The 18,952-nt window shown below is 37.0% G+C and overlaps 1 protein-coding gene across 1 annotated transcript; it reads left to right on the plus strand.

The window, feature by feature from the left end:
* The first annotated feature begins 4,564 nt into the window (after nucleotides 1-4,564).
* On the plus strand, nucleotides 4,565-8,956 carry LOC310732859 (properdin-like). Its single transcript, XM_083553554.1, has 9 exons — nucleotides 4,565-4,754; nucleotides 4,927-5,071; nucleotides 5,601-5,767; nucleotides 6,276-6,446; nucleotides 6,994-7,188; nucleotides 7,293-7,466; nucleotides 7,675-7,866; nucleotides 8,376-8,508; nucleotides 8,792-8,956. Exons 1-9 carry the CDS (start codon nucleotides 4,706-4,708, stop codon nucleotides 8,901-8,903), a joined length of 1,338 nt encoding a protein of 445 aa, XP_083409680.1. The 5' UTR covers nucleotides 4,565-4,705; the 3' UTR covers nucleotides 8,904-8,956.
* Nucleotides 8,957-18,952: the final 9,996 nt, after the last annotated feature.

Consider the following 18,952-nt stretch of genomic DNA (forward strand, 5'->3'; position numbering starts at 1 on the left):
ACATCTCCTTTATGCTTGAAGATCGGTACCAGCACACTTCTTCTCCATTCCTCAGGCATCTTCTCACCTTCCAAAATCCTGTTAAACAACCTGGTCAAAAACCCCACTGCCATCTCTCCTAAACATCTCCACGCTTCTACCGGTATGTCATCTGGTCCAACCGACTTTCCACTCTTCATCCTCTTAATCGCCGCTCTCACTTCCTCCTTACTAATCCTAATCTACATCCTGCTTTACCAACTCCACATTCTGCTTTACCAACTTTTCCTCATTCATCAGCTGCTCAAAATACTCCCTCCACCTTCTCAACACACTCTCCTCACTAGTCAAGACATTTCCCTCTCCATCCTTTACTGCTCTAACTTGCAGTACATCCTTCCCAGCTTGGTCCCTTTGCCTGGCCAATCGGTATAAATCCTTTTCTCCTTCCTTAGTGTCCAACCTCTCATACAGCTCCTCATATGCCTTTTCCTTGGCTTTCGCCACATCCCTTTTCACCTGCTGCCGCATCTCCTTGTATTCCTGCCTACTTTTCTCATCACTCTGTCTATCCCACTTCTGTTTTGCCAACCTCTTTCTCCTTATGCTCTCCTGCACTTTCTCATTCCACCACCATGTCTCCTTGTCTTGCTTTCTATTTCCAGATGTCACACCAAGTACTTTTCTAGCTGCCTCCCTCATCACTCCTGCAGTAATTGCCCAATCATCCAACACCTCTTCAACACCACCGAGCCTCTGTCTGACCTCTTCCCTGAACCTCACACTACACTCTTCCTCCTTAAGTTTCCACCATCTTATTCTTCTTTCAGTCCTCACTCTCCTCCTCTTCTTCTTCGCCTCCAAAACCATCCTACAGACCACCATCCGATGCTGTCTAGCTACACTGTCCCCTGCCAACACCTTACAGTCTCCAATCTCCTTCAGGTTGCATCTCCTGCATAGCACATAGTCCACCTGTGTGCACCTTCCTCCTCCTCTTATACGTCACCCTATGATCCTCCTTCTTCTTAAAATACGTGTTCACCACTGCCATTTCCATCCTTTTAGCAAAATCTACCACCATTTGCCCTTCCACATTCCTCTCCTTAAAACCATACCTACCCATCACCTCCTCATCACCTCTGTTCCCTTCACCTACATGCCCATTAAAGTCTGCCCCAATCACCAATCGTTCTTTCCTAGGTACACCGTCTACCACTTCATCTAATTCACTCCAGAATTTTTCCTTCTCCTCCATCTCACAGCCAAGTTGGGGAGCATAGGCACTGATGACATTTATCATCATCCCTTCAACTTCCACCTTCACGATCATCACCCTATCAGAAACTCTCTTCACCTCCACTACACTCTTACTGTACTCTTCCTTCATAATCACCCCTACACCATTTCTCTTTCCATCCACACCATGATAAAACAGTTTAAACCCACCTCCAATGTTCCTGGCCTTACTCCCTTTCCACTTGGTCTCCTGAACACACAACAGATCTACCTTTCTCCTCTCCATCATATCAGCTACCTCTCTCCCTTTACCCGTCATAGTACCAACATTTAAAGTACCAACCCGAACCTCCACTCTCCAACACTGCTCCATTCCCTGCCGTCTCCGTAGACGTCTTCCTCCTCTCCTCCTCCTCCTTCGGTCAACAGTAGCCCAATTTCCACCGGTACCCTGTCGGCTAACGATACCTGTGGCGGTCGTTGTTAACCCGGGCCTCGACCGATCCGGTATGAAATTCTCATTTGTGATCCGCATATTTGATTTGGCACATGTTTTACGCTGGATGCCCTTCCTAACGCAACCCTCCCCATTTACCTGGGCTTGGGACCGGCACTAAGAGTGCACTGGCTTGTGCATCCATAATGGCTGGGTTGAATTGCTGCACACTGGAAGATTTTATTTATTTTCTTTATTAAATAACTTTATTGAATTACTTAATTACATGACGAAGGCAAAGTAGCACAAATCTAGGGTTAGGGTTAGGGACAAATCTCGAGACAAATCTCGAGAACAATTCTTGCGGTTAAAAACAGACCAAACACCAATTAGTGCATTATTTCACATTTAAATGCTGTTTTAGTCTAGAAGAATCTAATAAAAACAACAAGAACTAATTTGAAATCTTGTGCATTTTAATGGACCTTTATCTTAGGTTTGATTGTGCTCAGTGATTCGAACTAATTTAATATGATCAATGTTGTCTTGAAGTTTTCGTGATTTTTCTGGCGCATTTATACTGTATGCTTGCATTACTTGCTACAATGAAAGAGAGTTCTTCATGAAATTTGTGCTGGGTTTGAAGCTTTCATGATTCATTGATGTTATATCCTATTGCAATCTATGCTGAAGGAGATTCTAAAGTTTACCAATGCCTTTACTAATGACATATATTTAACAACAGTCCTATATTGATTAGTTTATTTTTTATCGTGGTTAGGAGAGGCGGAAAGCTAATAGTAAACATTGGTTAACCTCCCAAGGTTCCCTCTTACTCTCTATAAGAATAATAGTAAGAAATTAGTGTGTGTTGCTAAAAACCTCTGACCATAGACCCCATTACAGTAGTGGCCATGTTAAAATAGCAGTAATGTTTAGAGAACTTTATAACACAGTTTATTTTCTTTGGCACAAATTCATTCATTCATTTACTCCCGCTTATCCGTAATTCGGGTCGCGGGGGCAGCAGTCTAAGCAGGCCCCCGCCTTCGACTGCTGCCCAATCCTCACAGCACCGTCCCTTACGGTCCCTCCTGCAGGTGGTGAGCCCACGGGAAGTCTTTGGCACACCTTCCAAATAATTTGTTGACATGGAGGCCCCAATCACTTCAATCAAAATCACTTTACTTCAATATATATAATTTCTTTTTCATTTTCCATTTAGTAATGTTATTTTTGAAGCAGTGAGAATACAACAATTGTGTGTTGTTTATGTTAATTGTGTCATAAGGTCCAGAAAGTTTTCCGTTGAACCTTGAGAAATCAAGAAACAGCCTACTTCTTCTTTTGGACTGTGACTTGCTTTCTAAAAAAAAAAAAGAAAGTCATGAAAATAAGTCATGAAAATAAAGAAAACTCTTCGAATGAGAAGGTGTGTCCAAACTTTTGGTCTGTACTGTATATATATATATTTTTAGTTCGGATCTCACGAAAAGTCACACCAGACAGATTTTATGCTCATGCTGATTTGTTGTCGCGTGATGTTTTAACTGGTTTCATCCATGCATCTTGACAAAATTCTTTAACCTTATTACAATCTCGGCGGATCAAACAAAAAAATATATTTTTTAGATTTTTGGAAAAGAAAATAAATATATTATGAATTAATATGGCATGTAAAAATAAACAAAAATATAAGTAAGTGCAAGAGAACCCCAGTTAGTATGCTTGTAAGTAAATAAACAACAAAAAAATTATTTGTTTTTACCATACGTTCCTTATAGTTTGCTGAAAATGAAGTAGCATCTAATATAGATCCTTAATCTTGGAAGCAATATATATAAAATACGACCAAATGAAAACATCTGAGATCTGGATGGTTTATGAGGAGGTCTGAGATTTTCCAACCTTGGAAAATCATATCTGGGCACCTTGTTTTTTTCACAGAGGCATTGTCATGCTCAAACAGGTTTAGGGTGCTTAGTTCCAGTGTATATGGGTGTAAACCAAGAATGTAATAATAGTAAAACAATAAAAATACAAAACATTTTTATTAACTTTCCTTTTTATGTCACATTTGATTATGCAACGAAGTTGACACAAGAAACTACGAAACAGATAAGACAATTTCCCCTTTTGCACAATGATGCTTGTTGATTTGGGAGATTAACATGTGAAAACATCTAAACATTGGTAAAAATAAATATTACTGAGGAGCTCTTTGGGTAATTAAAGATCCAAATCTTGCACAAAGGTGCATCAGAATTTGGAGCACATAAAAAAGACCTCACATGCACATGTAACAATTTGTCGAAAGCAAACATGAACCTTATTATCTGACATTATTGATCAGTCTAAAGTCTAAACTTGCCTGGGTTATTTTAAAGAAACCCTGTAACAGTCTGCAAACCTGATAGTCAAAATTAATATCCAAAGTGCACAGTTTCAATCTTGCATGGTCTGTGAAATGTTTTAGGTTACACACAAAAAGGTCTATAAATATAGATCTAAACACCAAAATCTAAACAAACTGTTAATGATCATATGCTTGCACCACAACAACAAGAGAGGTCATTGGCCACATTTCTGTTACAGCAATAGGGGGCAGGAAGCATTTCCAGTAAAGTAAAAAACAGGAATTTTTTTTCTTACATCTACAAAACTAAAACAAACACAGCAGCTGACATGTTGAATGATTTTTAAATGTATTTCACACAATCTGTAAAATAACAAATAACATACATTGCTAGTTAAGAAAAAAAAATCTATTGACTGACACCTTTCAAAATAAGGACATGGGGGTTCTGCACACACTTAGTAGGTTTTGTTGTGAACATTCTGATTGGTCAAACAAGAAAGGAGGTTTGAGAAATCATCTTCCAGGCAAGTGATAAAAAGAAAAAGCAGAGACTAATCAAATACAGTATCCAATAACCTCAGTTAATAGCTTATCTGAAAACTTTTTGTACATGCAGTTAGAATTCTTGTGTCTAGGAGTTACGTTTGTACTTTTATTTAGATCTACATGAGAAGGTAATAATAAGGACAGTAATGCAGATTATATTACTCCTTGTGCTCGTGCTTCACGTCCAGGAAACAGGTTTGTATATAATATAATATAATATAATATAATATAATATAATATAATATAATATAATATAATATAATATAATATAATATAATATAATATAATATAAAAATGAAGAGTATTTTAAATTGCTGTTTGTTTTATACCGAGTAGTCTAAAACAGTGTTTTTGGGGGGTTTTCTAGTTCCCCAGCCGGTGCAGTGTTATAGCACATTTGATCTAACAGATGGAACATGTGGTAATATTTTGGGGAAAGTGTCTTTTGATGACTGCTGTATGAACCCTTTATATGGCTACATGGATGACAGCAATGTTTGCAAATCTTGCAGGTAAGTTATATATACCCTATATATATATATAGGGTATGGAGACAGATTATCCGCTGCATGGACCCCTAATAGTTTTTCTGCTCTATGTTTTATTGCTCTAGGCCAGTCATTATTCCCTCTCCATATAACTAAGCACATTGTGCACTGTGTATAGCCACATTAATTGGTACCTTCAATGGAAAGCCATTCCATAATGCTAGCTGTAGAACTGTACAGTGACTATGACTATAGATAGCAAAACATCACAGATAAGCTACATGAATTTAACACTTGTATTTTAATATACAAATATTATAGTCATTAGTCAGCCTGCATTTTATATCTATATCAGCCCGAAAGTCATTATAAAAAACTATAAATTTTACCAGGCGGTACCATAATTTGTTTGTACCAGAAAACTGGAACCAAAATAACCAAATATATTCATTTCCATTTAATTTACTGACTTTTAAACAATAGCAACAATTTATACAAAGAAATGATCTAAAAACCTAAAGTTTGTTTAAAGTTTCTAAATGTTTTATCACAGGCATGCTTCATGGACTTCGTGGTCATCCTGGGGTGCATGCTCAATGGTCTGTACTGAGGGCGTGAGGCAGAGAACACGTGCCTGCTATGGCATTGGCAAGTGTAATGACCGAGAAGATGTGGGAAATAAACAAACTGAACCTTGTGAGGAAGAACCTTGCTGCCCAGGTATGAAAATGGAAATATGAATATATACATTAGATCACCATAGTTAATCAGCAAAGATTTGTGGACACCTAACCATAATATTGAATATGTCTTTTAAATATTCCATTGCAACTTGAATCTTTCTTTCAGTTAGAATAATCTCCACTTTTGTGGGAAAACTTTCAACTATATTTTGGTCAGACAGTGATGTCAGGAATGGAAATCTGGTGTGTTTAGTGGTGTTAAAGTCATGGCAGTGGGTAGGGAACCTAAATTCTTCCTCTTCAAATTTGGCAAACTGTTTTTATAGACAGTGAATTGTGCAGGAACAGGTTTGAGTCAGGTTTGAGTTTCCGTGAAGGAAAATTGTAATGCTACAACACCAATAGGCATCCTTGACAATCTTTGTGGCAGCATTTTGGGAAAAAGAAACACATATTGGTGGTGGGATGTCCACATTATATTGAATGTATAGTGCATTTTTTTTGACACCAACGTTTATTATCCTAACACCTGGAATTTATTTTAGAAAATGGACAGTGGTCTGACTGGAGTCCTTGGGAGCCATGCTCAGTTACTTGTGAAAAAGGACGCAAAACAAGGACAAGGACCTGCACTAACCCGCCTCCCAAATGTCATGGTTCTTGCGAGGGCAGCAGCGATGAGTTTGAAACTTGTGACACAGGGATTGTCTGTCCAAGTAAAATACCTTTTTTTTCCTAAGTAATGAATTACACATTAATCATGTTATTAATAAAATGCAACAAAGAATGTTGTTTAAAAATCAATGGCAGGATTGATAATTTTCTAAAAACATTACTAAATTTACAGCAGTTGCCAGTGGTTGCAATGGTTTTCTGATGAAAACTAAACAAAAAAAACCTATAATACTCTTTAATTGTACATAGTTACATTACATTGTGTGTAAAACCTGCAAAAGTAGTTCCTGGAATTACTTACTCACAGGACACTTGGCTTTACCAAGTCAATGTATATGTAATTATATTTTTATATTTTGTAATTCTTTCATGCTTGTTATAGAATGTTGTACCGTTATAGAAATACCATTAAAACCTTCTGACCATACAGATTTTTTAAATCAGTCAAAGATACATTGATTTTTTTTACATTAACAATCATGCTACAATATTTTGGATTAACCATCAAACCAATATGTGATATTACATAGAATCTATTCTTTTAACTTATATTAAAATGATGTATATATTATGGTGATTTGTCCCTAGCTCATGGAGGCTGGTCCGCATGGGGAAACTGGGGTGCATGTGGAGGGACCTGTAAAGTAGAAGGGGGTTTCACACCTGAACAGCAGAGACAACGAACATGTACAAACCCTTCCCCATCTGTTGAGCCACGTGGCAATGATTGCCCAGGCTCCAGCACAGATAGTCAACACTGCACACACCTGCCATTTTGTCCAGGTGAGATATGCAGGAGGAGATTATTGTAATTGTTTATTATTCCAGTAAATGGAGTTCAACAGAGTGGCAATGCTGTTGTTAATAGGGAAAATATGTCTTCACAGTAAATGGAAACTGGGGGCCTTGGTTAGCATTCTCTGAATGCTCTGTGACATGTGGAGTGGGACAACAGACACAAGATCGTAATTGTGATAATCCTGCACCCAAACATAAAGGCAGTGCCTGCTCAGGAGAAAATAGTAGAACAAAGATCTGTGTGGTTTCAAAAAACTGCCCAGGTGAACCACTTTTATGGATCATTTGTTTTTCCTTTGGTTTTATTACATATTTAATGTAATGCAGTAAAGGTATAAGCTATAATAATAATTTATTTTTAACTCAGAATAAACAAATAATCACATGCTATTTTTAATTCTTCTAAAATGTTGTAAACTCCTTTCAAACTCCCTAACATTGAACAAGAAGATTTTTTTTTCTTTCCATTAGCTAACGGTCACTGGGATGAGTGGTCTCCATGGGGCAAGTGTGAGTCAACAAATGAAAGGGAAATTACATGCAAGAATAAACTAGGGAGGAAAAGGAGAACAAGAAGTTGCATAGGCAGGAATTATGGAGGAGCTTCCTGTGACGGAGACATTATAACTTTTGAACAGTGCTATAATATTGAAGGCTGTGAAGGTGAGTGCTTATCCACCTAGCGCAGTTTTTGTTTGTGAGTAGTGGTCATTTACTGTATAAATGAATAATTGAAAATAAATTCAGGGGTCTATATTTCAAATCATACCTATATAAAAAAACATTTATACAACTCCAAATGCAAAAAAGTTGGGACAATGTGCAAAATGTGCAAAAAACTTTCTTGAGATGTGTTGCAGCCATCAAATTTAAAATTACCTCATTTTATTTCTAAACATAGGTCAATTTCATGGTATAAACATTTAATATGTTTTCTACTGTATGTTCTTTTGTGAATAAAGTACGGGTTTATAAGATGTGCAGGTCATTGCTATTTGTTTTGCACAGTTTTACACAGTGTCCCAACTTTTTGGGAATTGGGGTTGTATATACTGTGTATATTTTTTTAACTCCAAATGTAAGTCAATTAAAAGAAAAATCTACAGGAATGTGAAGGGCAAAATCTTAACCTGTATTTATTTGTTTCCTGCCACTTTTTACTAATTAACCAGCTGGTCCTGATCAACAAATACCAAAAGCCATATGGTCAGAATGGTCTAAATGGGGTTTCTGTAAACCTGACTGTGGAGAAAATTCCATCCAGTCAAGGACGCGGAAGTGTATACCTGACATCTCAAAGTATAGGTAAAGAAAAAAATTATTGTTATTTGTATGCTTAATTATTATTTTTTGTTGCAACAAACATGCGTGTTATTTAGAAGTATTTTGTCTTTACTATATTTCACATGTAATCCCCAGAGATTTGTGATTTTGCGAAACAAGAAAACAAGCAAAATAATGCATTGTGTTTTAATTATTGATGTTTTTTTTTTTTTTTTTTTTTTTTTATTTATTTGGTGCAAACATATTTGCAAATTCTTTTACTTAATTCACTATCCCCCCCCCATCTCCCCTCCCCAACACACAGAGAGAGAAGAATTGAAATGTTCACTGGTACACCGAGTATTAAATGCCAGCCTTTGACAGGAACCGAAAAAGCAGAAGAGAATAGACCATGCTTAAATCTTCCAAAGTGTTAGATCATGTTTATATGCCCTCGGAAATCTGACCAATAAAAGATTCTGTATCTAAATTGTTTCTAAGCCTTTTCTTCTGTGATGACAATTTATGTACGCTTTCTGCTATGTCTGTGTGTCCCAAAACCCACCTTACTGAAAGCACTGCTTTTAATAGAGAGAGAGAGAGAGAGAGAGAGAGAGAGAGAGAGAGAGAGAGAGAGAGAGAGAGAGAGAGAGAGAGAGAGAGAGAGAGAGAGAGAGAGAGAGAGAGAGAGAGAGAGAGAAAAAGTGTGTGTGTGTGTGTGTGTGTGTTTAGTGGAGCGTTTTCCGCGCCAGTTTCCGTAGTGTAGTGGTTATCACGTTCGCCTCACACGCGAAAGGTCCCCGGTTCGAAACCGGGCGGAAACATTATTGTTACAGTTTGAACTTTTACACCCTATTTTATTATATCAAATATCAAATCATTTATCAAAAAAGCTCAAAATAAATTGATTAAATAAATGGACAACGGCCATGACCATGTTTACTAATTCCTATTCCATTATAGCACTAAAGCCATATAATAATAGGTAGGAAAGAGTGAGAGACACATTAAAAAGTTCAAAAACATGTAATTTATTAATAGAATAAAATGATAATCCACACTGATGATTCGTAAAACTGGTTATGACATCGATCTTGTGTGTGCCTGTGTGTTTGAGGGAGAAAGAGAAGAGACATGCTACATTGTTAATCATAAATAATGTTAAATTATAAAGCAATGTATCAGAGATACTTAAAAAAATTATTTACTTTCAGTTTAACAGGAAAACATCTAAAACTGAAAAGAGTTTTATTGGCCAATCAGACAAATACAGTATGAGATGTATCAGAACAAAAAGTACTTCGGGCCAAGCGAGAAAATGCCCTTTTCTGCCAGATGGAAAGTCCACCCCTGGAAGTAAATGTAATTAATTCCTGTACTTGAGTAGCTTTTTTGAGTTTCTGTACTTTACTAAAGTATTTCCATTTGCAAAGACTTCTACTTTACTTCATTATATTTCAAAGTCAAATAAATTACTTTATACTCAAATACATTTTGTGAAATCACTCGTCTTTTTTTGGTTATTAACTTTTTCATAAACATACATAAAAAATCTGTGGTAAGTTCTCCAACATTTATTTTATTTATATATATTTATCTACCTACTGAGTTCCTTTAAAAACTGTGTGCAAGTTTATTGATGCTGTTATGAAGCAAAGGGTGGTTGATTTTATGATTTTATTTGGACTGTTCATTTACTTTCCATTTTGTAAAGTGTTAAGAATTAACTATTAACGCTTCTATTTTTGTAAACATTTTTATTTTACAGCATTTTTCAAACTGTCCAAAACTACCAAACCAAAAGTACCGTATCTTACAATAGAAAACTTTTTTTTTTATTAATTTATTTTTATTTTAGTATTTTAGGACTAGCCCAATTTGTCAACCCCGTCATTAACTAAAATTTTATATTAACTCTTTAACATTTTATGTTTTGAATTTGACCTGTAACAATTGAATTTGACCTGTATGGCTTTGTGCATGAAGACAATAAAGATTAACATTTGCTGAACAGTTGAGGTAGAAGATTGTGCTCTGTCCCACCTGACTCTGTGGATGAGCCTCTACTGCTGTGTTCAGTTTGGACAAACCCAAAACTAACCGAGACAGAAACTAAAGCTGAGTGAATCTTTCAGAGCAATGGAACTAAGATGGGTAAAAGACTCAAAGATTAAATTTTAAAACATTTATCATTACATTTCTGTTGGGAGTAAAACATTTCCTGAATCTGTTTTTGCATCTTCTTCTGTGCATCTTTGTCTCCATACTACTCTGTCCTGTACATCTGACTTCTTTCAAACCAACTTCTTGCATATTTTCCCTCACCACATCCATAAAACTTCTCCTTGGTCTTTCTCTTTACCTTCTTCATGGTGGCTCCATCCTCATCATTCTCCTACCAATGTACCCCATGTCCCTCCTCTGCACATGTCCAAACCATCTTAATCATGTCTCTCTCACTTTGTCCTCGTACATGCACTGTTCCTCAATTAAACTTGTTTTTAATCCTGTCCATCTTCGTCCCTCCCAATCAAAATTTCTGAATCTTCAACTCTGACACCTCCAGCTCCGCCTCCTGTCTTTTAGTCAATGCTACTGTTCCTAAACCATACAACATCGCAGGTCTCACCACAGTCCTATAACCTTTCCCTTTCACTCTTGCAGTTACCCTTCTATTACAAGTCACTCCTGCCACTCTTTTCCACCCACGTCACCCTGCCTGCACTCTTTTCTTCACTTCTCTAACACACTCTCCATTTCTCCCTCTCATTCACACACATGTACTCTGTCTTATTCGTAATGACTTTCATTCCCCTTCTTTTCAGCGTGTACCTCCACCTCTCCAGGCTCTTCTCCACCTGTTCCCCACTCTCACCACAAATAGCAATATCATCTGCAAACATCATAGTCCATGGAGACTTCTGTCTGACCTTGTTCGTCAGCCTGTCCATCACCACTGCAAACAGGAAAGGGCTTAGAGCCGATCCTTGATGCAGTCCAACCTCTACCTTGAACCAGTCTGTTGTTCCTACTGCACACTTTACTGCTGTCACACTGTCCCCATGCATCTCCTGCACCACCCTCACATACCCTCACATACACACCTGACATCCTCATACAAAACCACAACACCTCTCTCCACCCAGTCATACGTTTTTTCTAGATCCACAAACACACAATGCAACTCCTTCTGACCTTCTTTATACTTCTCTATCATCATCGTGACTTATCAACTTTATTCCCCTGTAGTTACTGCAGGTCTGCACATCTCCCTTTTTCTTAAAAATCGGTACCAGCACACTCCATCTCCATTTCTCAGGCATCGTTTTACTTATTTTCTTTTTTTATTCTTATTTTCTTATTTTACTCTTATTTTCCTTGTTCATCAGCTGCTCAAAATACTCTCTCCACCCTCTCAACACTAGTCAACACAAAGCCATCCTACAGACCAGGGGTTTTCAACGGGTGGTCAGCGGCGACATTGCTTGTGGTCCGTGACAGCCTACATAATTTCACTATTAAAATCACTTTTTTTCCATAATTTATTTTTCCGAACATTTTCAGAATATTTGCACATTAGTGGGAAAACTGAATTTAATGAAAATATCCAAAATATTCAAACTGACACAGGATAGGCTAGCTTTGCACCTATCAGTGGTAACTAACGAGTGAAGAGTTGTAACATGGCTATGTTCCCTTCAGTTGAGGAATATTCTGACAGCATTGACATTAAAGACATTGTGTGTGAGCATTTGAGGAAGCTTGTGGTTTAATTCCAAAAGTACTTCAATGATTCTGATGAGTGGCGCTGTGACAGCAAATGGATCCTGCTCCCATTCAGTGATGATGCAGCAGCAGGGTCAAGCTTAACTACTGTAGAAGAGGATCAGCTCATAGAGATGTCCACAGACTCTGTCAGGGGGCATATGTATGATACACAACCCCTTATGAAGTTCTGGATAAGTTGCCTGACAGAATTTCCAGAGCTTACAGTAAAAGCATTGAGGTGTCTTTTACCCTTTCCAACTACATACCTTTGTGAGAGCGGTTTTTCCACACTGGCATATCTAAAATACAAGTACAGGGCAGGGCTAGAACCAGAGAATGATATGATGCTGTCACTATGTACCACTATATCACCACGAATAGACAGACTGTGTGGAAGTCACCACGCCCCCCCCCCACACACACACATATACAATAGTGGGCCGCGGATTAATTGTTAGTCAGAATGGTGGTCCCTGGCACCGAACCAGTTGAAAACCCCTGTTACAGTTCACCATCCGATGCTGCACTGAACCCTGTCAAACATTAGTCTTCAATCTATTCTGCATAGAATATAGGTATTAAAATAAATTGCATGTTTTCCGGAAGCCGAAATAGCTCAGTTGGGAGAGCGTTAGACTGAAGATCTAAAGGTCCCTGGTTCGATCCCGGGTTTCGGCAGCTTTTTATCCTTTCTTTTTTTTGTCAGTTGTTCGTTTTGTGGAAATTGTTCTGAAAAAGAGCGCACGTTTTCGCAGATTTTCATTGTTTCACGAAACCGAGGGATATTTACTGGGACACGACCAAGTCAAAATAATTCACATAAACACGATCAACCCTAACCCGCTATAACCGGCAATAAAGCTAAGCTGAAATAATACTCTTAAAACGTAGTATCAAGGCCACATATTTTTTCTGGAATTATTGCGTTGAAATTAATATTATAGATTATATATATTAAATCCTACTTACTGCAAGCCTACATATCGTTTCCGTAGTGTAGTGGTTATCACGTTCGCCTCACACGCGAAAGGTCCCCGGTTCGAAACCGGGCGGAAACACATTTTTTTCTTGTATAATTATTTTTTTTGTTGTTTAGCATAAAGTTCATTGGTTAATAACTTTAAACGAATATGCATCATCTTCTATACTTTAAATTGGTTTGTATTTATATAGCACTTTTAACAGTTGACACTGTAACAAAAGCAGCTATACAGGAAATCTGGATGGCGGGAAAGGACACCCCTGAGACAACATGCTTATAATTTGCTTATATGGCATATATAAAACAAGACATTCCTCCAAAAAATAATGAAAGGCAAAAACGTAACAGGTGAAAACACCTTCAGTATTCACATATATGATGGGAAGCTTGTTTTCATTAAAGAAATGGTCTGATGAGATCAACGCTCTTTGGGGTATGCAAAAACAAGACAGCTTAGCACCCAAAGAACACCATCATCCTGCTCCATGCTATGAAGCTGCTTCTTTTTAACTGGGAGTGGATCTCTATTCAAGATAGACGAAATCATGAATAGCATTAATTGGCAAACAAAAAACCCAGCAAAACAATTTCTTTTTTTGGTTCTAAGAGACTCTGCCTTTTTAAAATACACTATTTATACCCAATCATCTTACCCAATCATCAAATTCTAAAAATATTTTTTCTTTAAAATAATACATTTCCTCAGTTTCCCAAACATTTTACATATTGTCTATGTTCTATTATGAATAAAACATGGTTTAATGAGATTTGCAAATCATTTCATTCTGATTTTATTAACTTTTTACAAAAGAAATTCAGTTCTTTGGGAATTGAAGTTGTACAAAGCAGAGTGATGACCAAATTAAGATCTGCTGGATCATGGTAGATCTAGTGCAAATATTTTTGATAGAAATGCATATGTTCCCTTTGTTTTTATGCAGTACATGAGTTATGACGATTTACTTTAGCCTAACAAATTTAAAAATGGTTAATTTTATTTTCATTGAAAAATTCTCCTTTAGTATGAACAGCTTTATACACTTTTGGCATCTGGACAGTTAGTTTCTTAAAACATTCATCTAAAACCCTTTGCTATGATTCTTGTAAAACTTGTCAAAGGCGTTCTTCACTACTTGGATATTTCTTTCTGACCATGCAATCCAGTTCATCCTAGAGCATTTAAATAGTGAATGGGCAGGCCATTTCATGATAGACAACACTCCAGCCAACTGTTTGCTATCTAAATAATGCTTGGACATATACTTCAGGTCACTGACTTAGTCCATTTTTGCTGCAGTCCCAGTGGAATTGCATAGTATTAAATTATAGAAAGGTATTCATGTTGGTTCAGTATTCCTTTTTTCCCAAAATAAGTCTCCAACCTTCCTTTTTCCAAAACAACACCAAACTATTTAGAAATTACCAAACAGACAAGCGAATTTCCCATTGACACATGACAACATCTAAACTCTGACATGAAATAAATAAGTCTAATAGTTCTTAGGGTAATAAAAGCTCTATAGCTTGCACAAAGGTGCATTGAAACTGAAAGCCAATAAAAAGACACACACAGCTGTTAAAAGATTTGTCCTACAATGGATGATTAAGAAAATTAAACAAAATTAAAAGCCAAAGAAAACATAAACTTTTTTATACAACACATTATTGATCAGTCTAACATTCTTGCTAGATCCATACATGCATGGTCTAATAAATATTTAAGGATACACACAAAAACGTCTGTAAAATATTTCTACACAAAGTTATGATCATATGCTTGCACCTCAACAGCAAGAGAGGTCACTGGCCACATTTCTGTTACAGGAATTGGGGGCAGGAAGCATTTCCAGTAAAGTAAAATAATCAAACAAAGCAGATGACATTTTTAATGATTTTAAATGTATTTTACACGACCTATAAAATAACAAATAACATACATTGTTAGTTAAAGAAAATCTGATGACTGACACCTTTCAGAATAAGGACATGTGGGTTCTGCACATACTTAGTAGGTTATTGTTGTGAAACATTCTGATTGATCAAACAAGAAAAAGAACAGTCGCCAGGCAAGTGATAAAAAAGAAAAAAGTAGAGACTAATCAAATACAGTATCCAACAATCTTAGTTAATAGCTTATCTGAAACTGTTTTGTACAACTCTTGAGAGCCAAGAGTTACATTTGTATTTTTATATAGATCTACATGAGAAACCAATAATGAGGACAGTTATGCAGATTATATCACTCCTTGTACTCGTGATTTATGTCCAACAAACAGGTATAATATAATATATAAAATGGAGAGTATTTTAAATGGCTTTTTGTTTTATACTAAGAAATCTAAAACAGTGTTTTTTGGGTTTTTCCAGTTCCCCCATTAATTTGGTGCAGTGTACATTTTATCTAAAAGATGGAACATTAGCTTGCTGTGCATTAAATGCTGCTGTTGTGCTGTGCTCTGTGGTTACACACAGGCCTTAAAAATCTTCCACTGGTGGTTTATTAGTAAGTGTAGGATTGTATGAAAGTACATCTTGGTATGTTTCTACATGGGAGTCAGCTGTATTAAGTTTTACCATACTCACTCTACTTTTATTATAGCCACAAACACCTAATGCATTTGCACTTGGTAATTTCTCTGCTCCATGCTCTATTGCTGTAAGGCCAGTAATTCTCTCCGTTTCATGTAATTAAGCACACTGTGTACAGCTACATTAAATAACGTACAAACCAATCATTGCTTTGTAGGCAGTTGATTCATAGTTTGTATTGGTTCCTTCTATGGGAAGCTTTTCCTTGATTTAGAACAATGCAGTGGCTATAACTATAGATGGCACAATAATCACACAGTCCCGGGGCCGTGCATTTCACTCCTAGGCCTTCAGTGGTGTCTTACCTGAGTCAATCCATTTTCTTAAAACTATCATTGTGATGTCACAGCTATATATATTATATTAAAGAGAAATGCAGTATAACTGAGCGCTGCATCACAGTCAGGTATCTCATACAGCGAGAATTAATGCCATTACAAAAGCAAGAAACCCAATTAACACAATTCAGCAAGTCTTCTTTCACTGCAGCCACAGCTGCACTGCCTTCATACATCTACTTCAAAAGCATCTGAAGCAAGCAATGAATATTAACCTCATAAAATTATCCTGATTTCCGTATATTTTTTTGCATTTTTCTGTGCATTACAGGTTTTCTGGGGATTTAAAATTAAGAGAACTTATGGGTTTTTGTGAAAACTCAATCAGGAAAGAACATTTAACAGTATAAAAAGTTCATGGTCAATCTTTGAATTCGTTTGTCGTTTGTCTTGTCAGCATATTTGTGACCAAATCAATTTCTTCTCCCCTGTCAGCCATTGTTGAATAAAAAAAACAGCTATTGAATTCACATTAATATAATTGAGCTTGTGCAGTTTGCTACCAATGCGGGCCTCGGAGCGAGTAAGTTGCGATTTAATTGGTTAAAGCAAAAGCTTCAGGCAAAATGGAGCTTATGCTAAAATTTTAACCTGTATTTTAATATACAAATGTTATGGTCTTTAGTTGGCCTGTATTTTATATCTATATTAGCCCCATAGTCATCCTATGAGGAAACTTACTTTTGACATTAGTAACACAGACACATACATTATTCAATAATGTGTCTTTTGAATATATTTTCAGGGTTAATGTATAATGGTATTTGGATGTCTCCAACATTGCCATCACATTCTATAATTTAAATACTATTAAAACTTCCATTCAGCAAATGCTAACTGTAAGGGGGTGGTCTCCATGGGGCAGGGGTAAGTCAACAAACAAAAGGGAAATTACATGCAGGAATAAAATGGATGGGGATGGGGATGGGGATGGGGGGGGGGAGGGAGAGAGAGAGAGAGAGAGAGAGAGAGAGAGAGAGAGAGAGAGAGAGAGAGAGAATATGGTGCTTGGGAAAAAATTGGAGGAGCTCCCTGTAATGGAGAGACAGTTGTATGCAAAAGTTTAGGAACCCCTGACAATGTCCATGATTTTCATTAATAATTATTTGGGTGTTTGGATTAGCAATATTATGTTGATCTATCAAATAACTGAAGGACACAGTAATATTTCAGTAGTGAAATTAGGTTTATTGGATTAACAGAAAATGTGCAATATGCATCAAAAACGAAATTAGACAGGTGTAAACATTAGGGCACCCATGTCATTTTGTTGATTTGAATACCTGTAACTACTTAGCACTGATTAATTGGAACACACAATTGGTTTGGTGCGCTCATTAAGCCTTGAACTTCTTAGACAGATGCATCCCATCATATCAGAAAACATATTTGAGGTGGCCAATTGCAAGTTGTTGTTCTCTTTGACTCTCCTCTGAAGAGTGGCAACATGGGGGTCTCAAAACAACTCTCAAATGACCTGAAAACAAAGATAATTCAACATTATGGTTTAGGGGAAAGCTACAAAAAGTTATTGCAGAGATATAAGCTGTCAGTGTCCACTGTGAGGAACATAGTGAGAAAATGTAAGACCACAGACACAGTTCTTGTTAAGGCCAGAAGTGACAGGCCACATAAAATATTGAAGAGGCAAAGGCAAAGGATGGTGAGAACAGTCAAAAACAGCCCACAGACCACCTCCAAAAACCTACAACATCAACTTGCTGCAGATGGTGTCACTGTGCATCGTTCACAATTCAGCGCACTTTGCACAAGAAGAAGCTGTATGGGAGAGTGATGCGAAAAGAAGCATTTTTGAACACATGCTACAAACAGAGCGTTTGAGGTATGCAAAAACACAGTTGGACAAGCCAGCTTCATTTTGGAATAAGGTGCTGTGGACTGATGGTCATAATAAGAGGTGTTATGCATGGCGGCAAAAGAACACAGCGTTCCAAAACAAAACACTTGCTACCCACAGTAAAATTTGGGCGAGGTTCCATCATGCTGTGGGGCTGTGTGGCCAGTGCCAGTACTGGAAATCTGGTTAAAGTTGAGGGTCGCATGGATTCCACTCAATATCAGCAGATTATTGAGAATAATGTTGAGGAATCAGTCACAAAGTTTAAGTAACGCCAGGGCTGAATATTTCAACAAGACAACGACCCAAAACACTGCTCAAAGTCTATTTATGCAGAGGAACAAGGACAATGTTCTGGAATGGCCATCCCAGTCCCCAGACCTGAATGTCATTGAACATCTGTGGGGTGATTTGAAGTGGGCTGTTTATGCTCGGCAACCATCAAACCTAACTGAACTGGAGATGTGTTGTAAGGAGGAATGGTCCAAAATACATTCATCCAGAATCCAGACACTCATTACAGGCTATAGGAAGCGTTTAGAGGCTGTTATTTCTGCTAAAGGAGGCTCTACTAAATATTAATGTGATTTTTCTTTTGGGGTGCCCAAATTTATGCACCTGTCTAATTTCGTTTTGATGCATATTGCACATTTTCTGTTAATCCAATAAACCTCATTTCACTACTGAAATATTACTGTGTCCTTCAGTTATTTAATAGATCAAAATGAAATTGCTGATCCAAACACCCAAATATTTATAAATGAAAATCATGGACATTGTCAGGGGTTCCTAAACTTTTGCATACAACTGTATATATATACATATTGTATGCAAAAGTTTAGGAACAAACTATCACAAACTAATTAACATTTCAACTGTTCAAAAGAAGAGGTGGATATGGCATGTCACAACGATAGCGGCTCGTTTTCATTCTCTGTTTATTGCTTGCTT

This window comes from Silurus aristotelis (genome assembly GCF_946808225.1).
Source record: "Silurus aristotelis genome assembly, chromosome: 11".
NCBI classification, from domain to species: Eukaryota; Metazoa; Chordata; class Actinopteri; order Siluriformes; family Siluridae; genus Silurus; species Silurus aristotelis.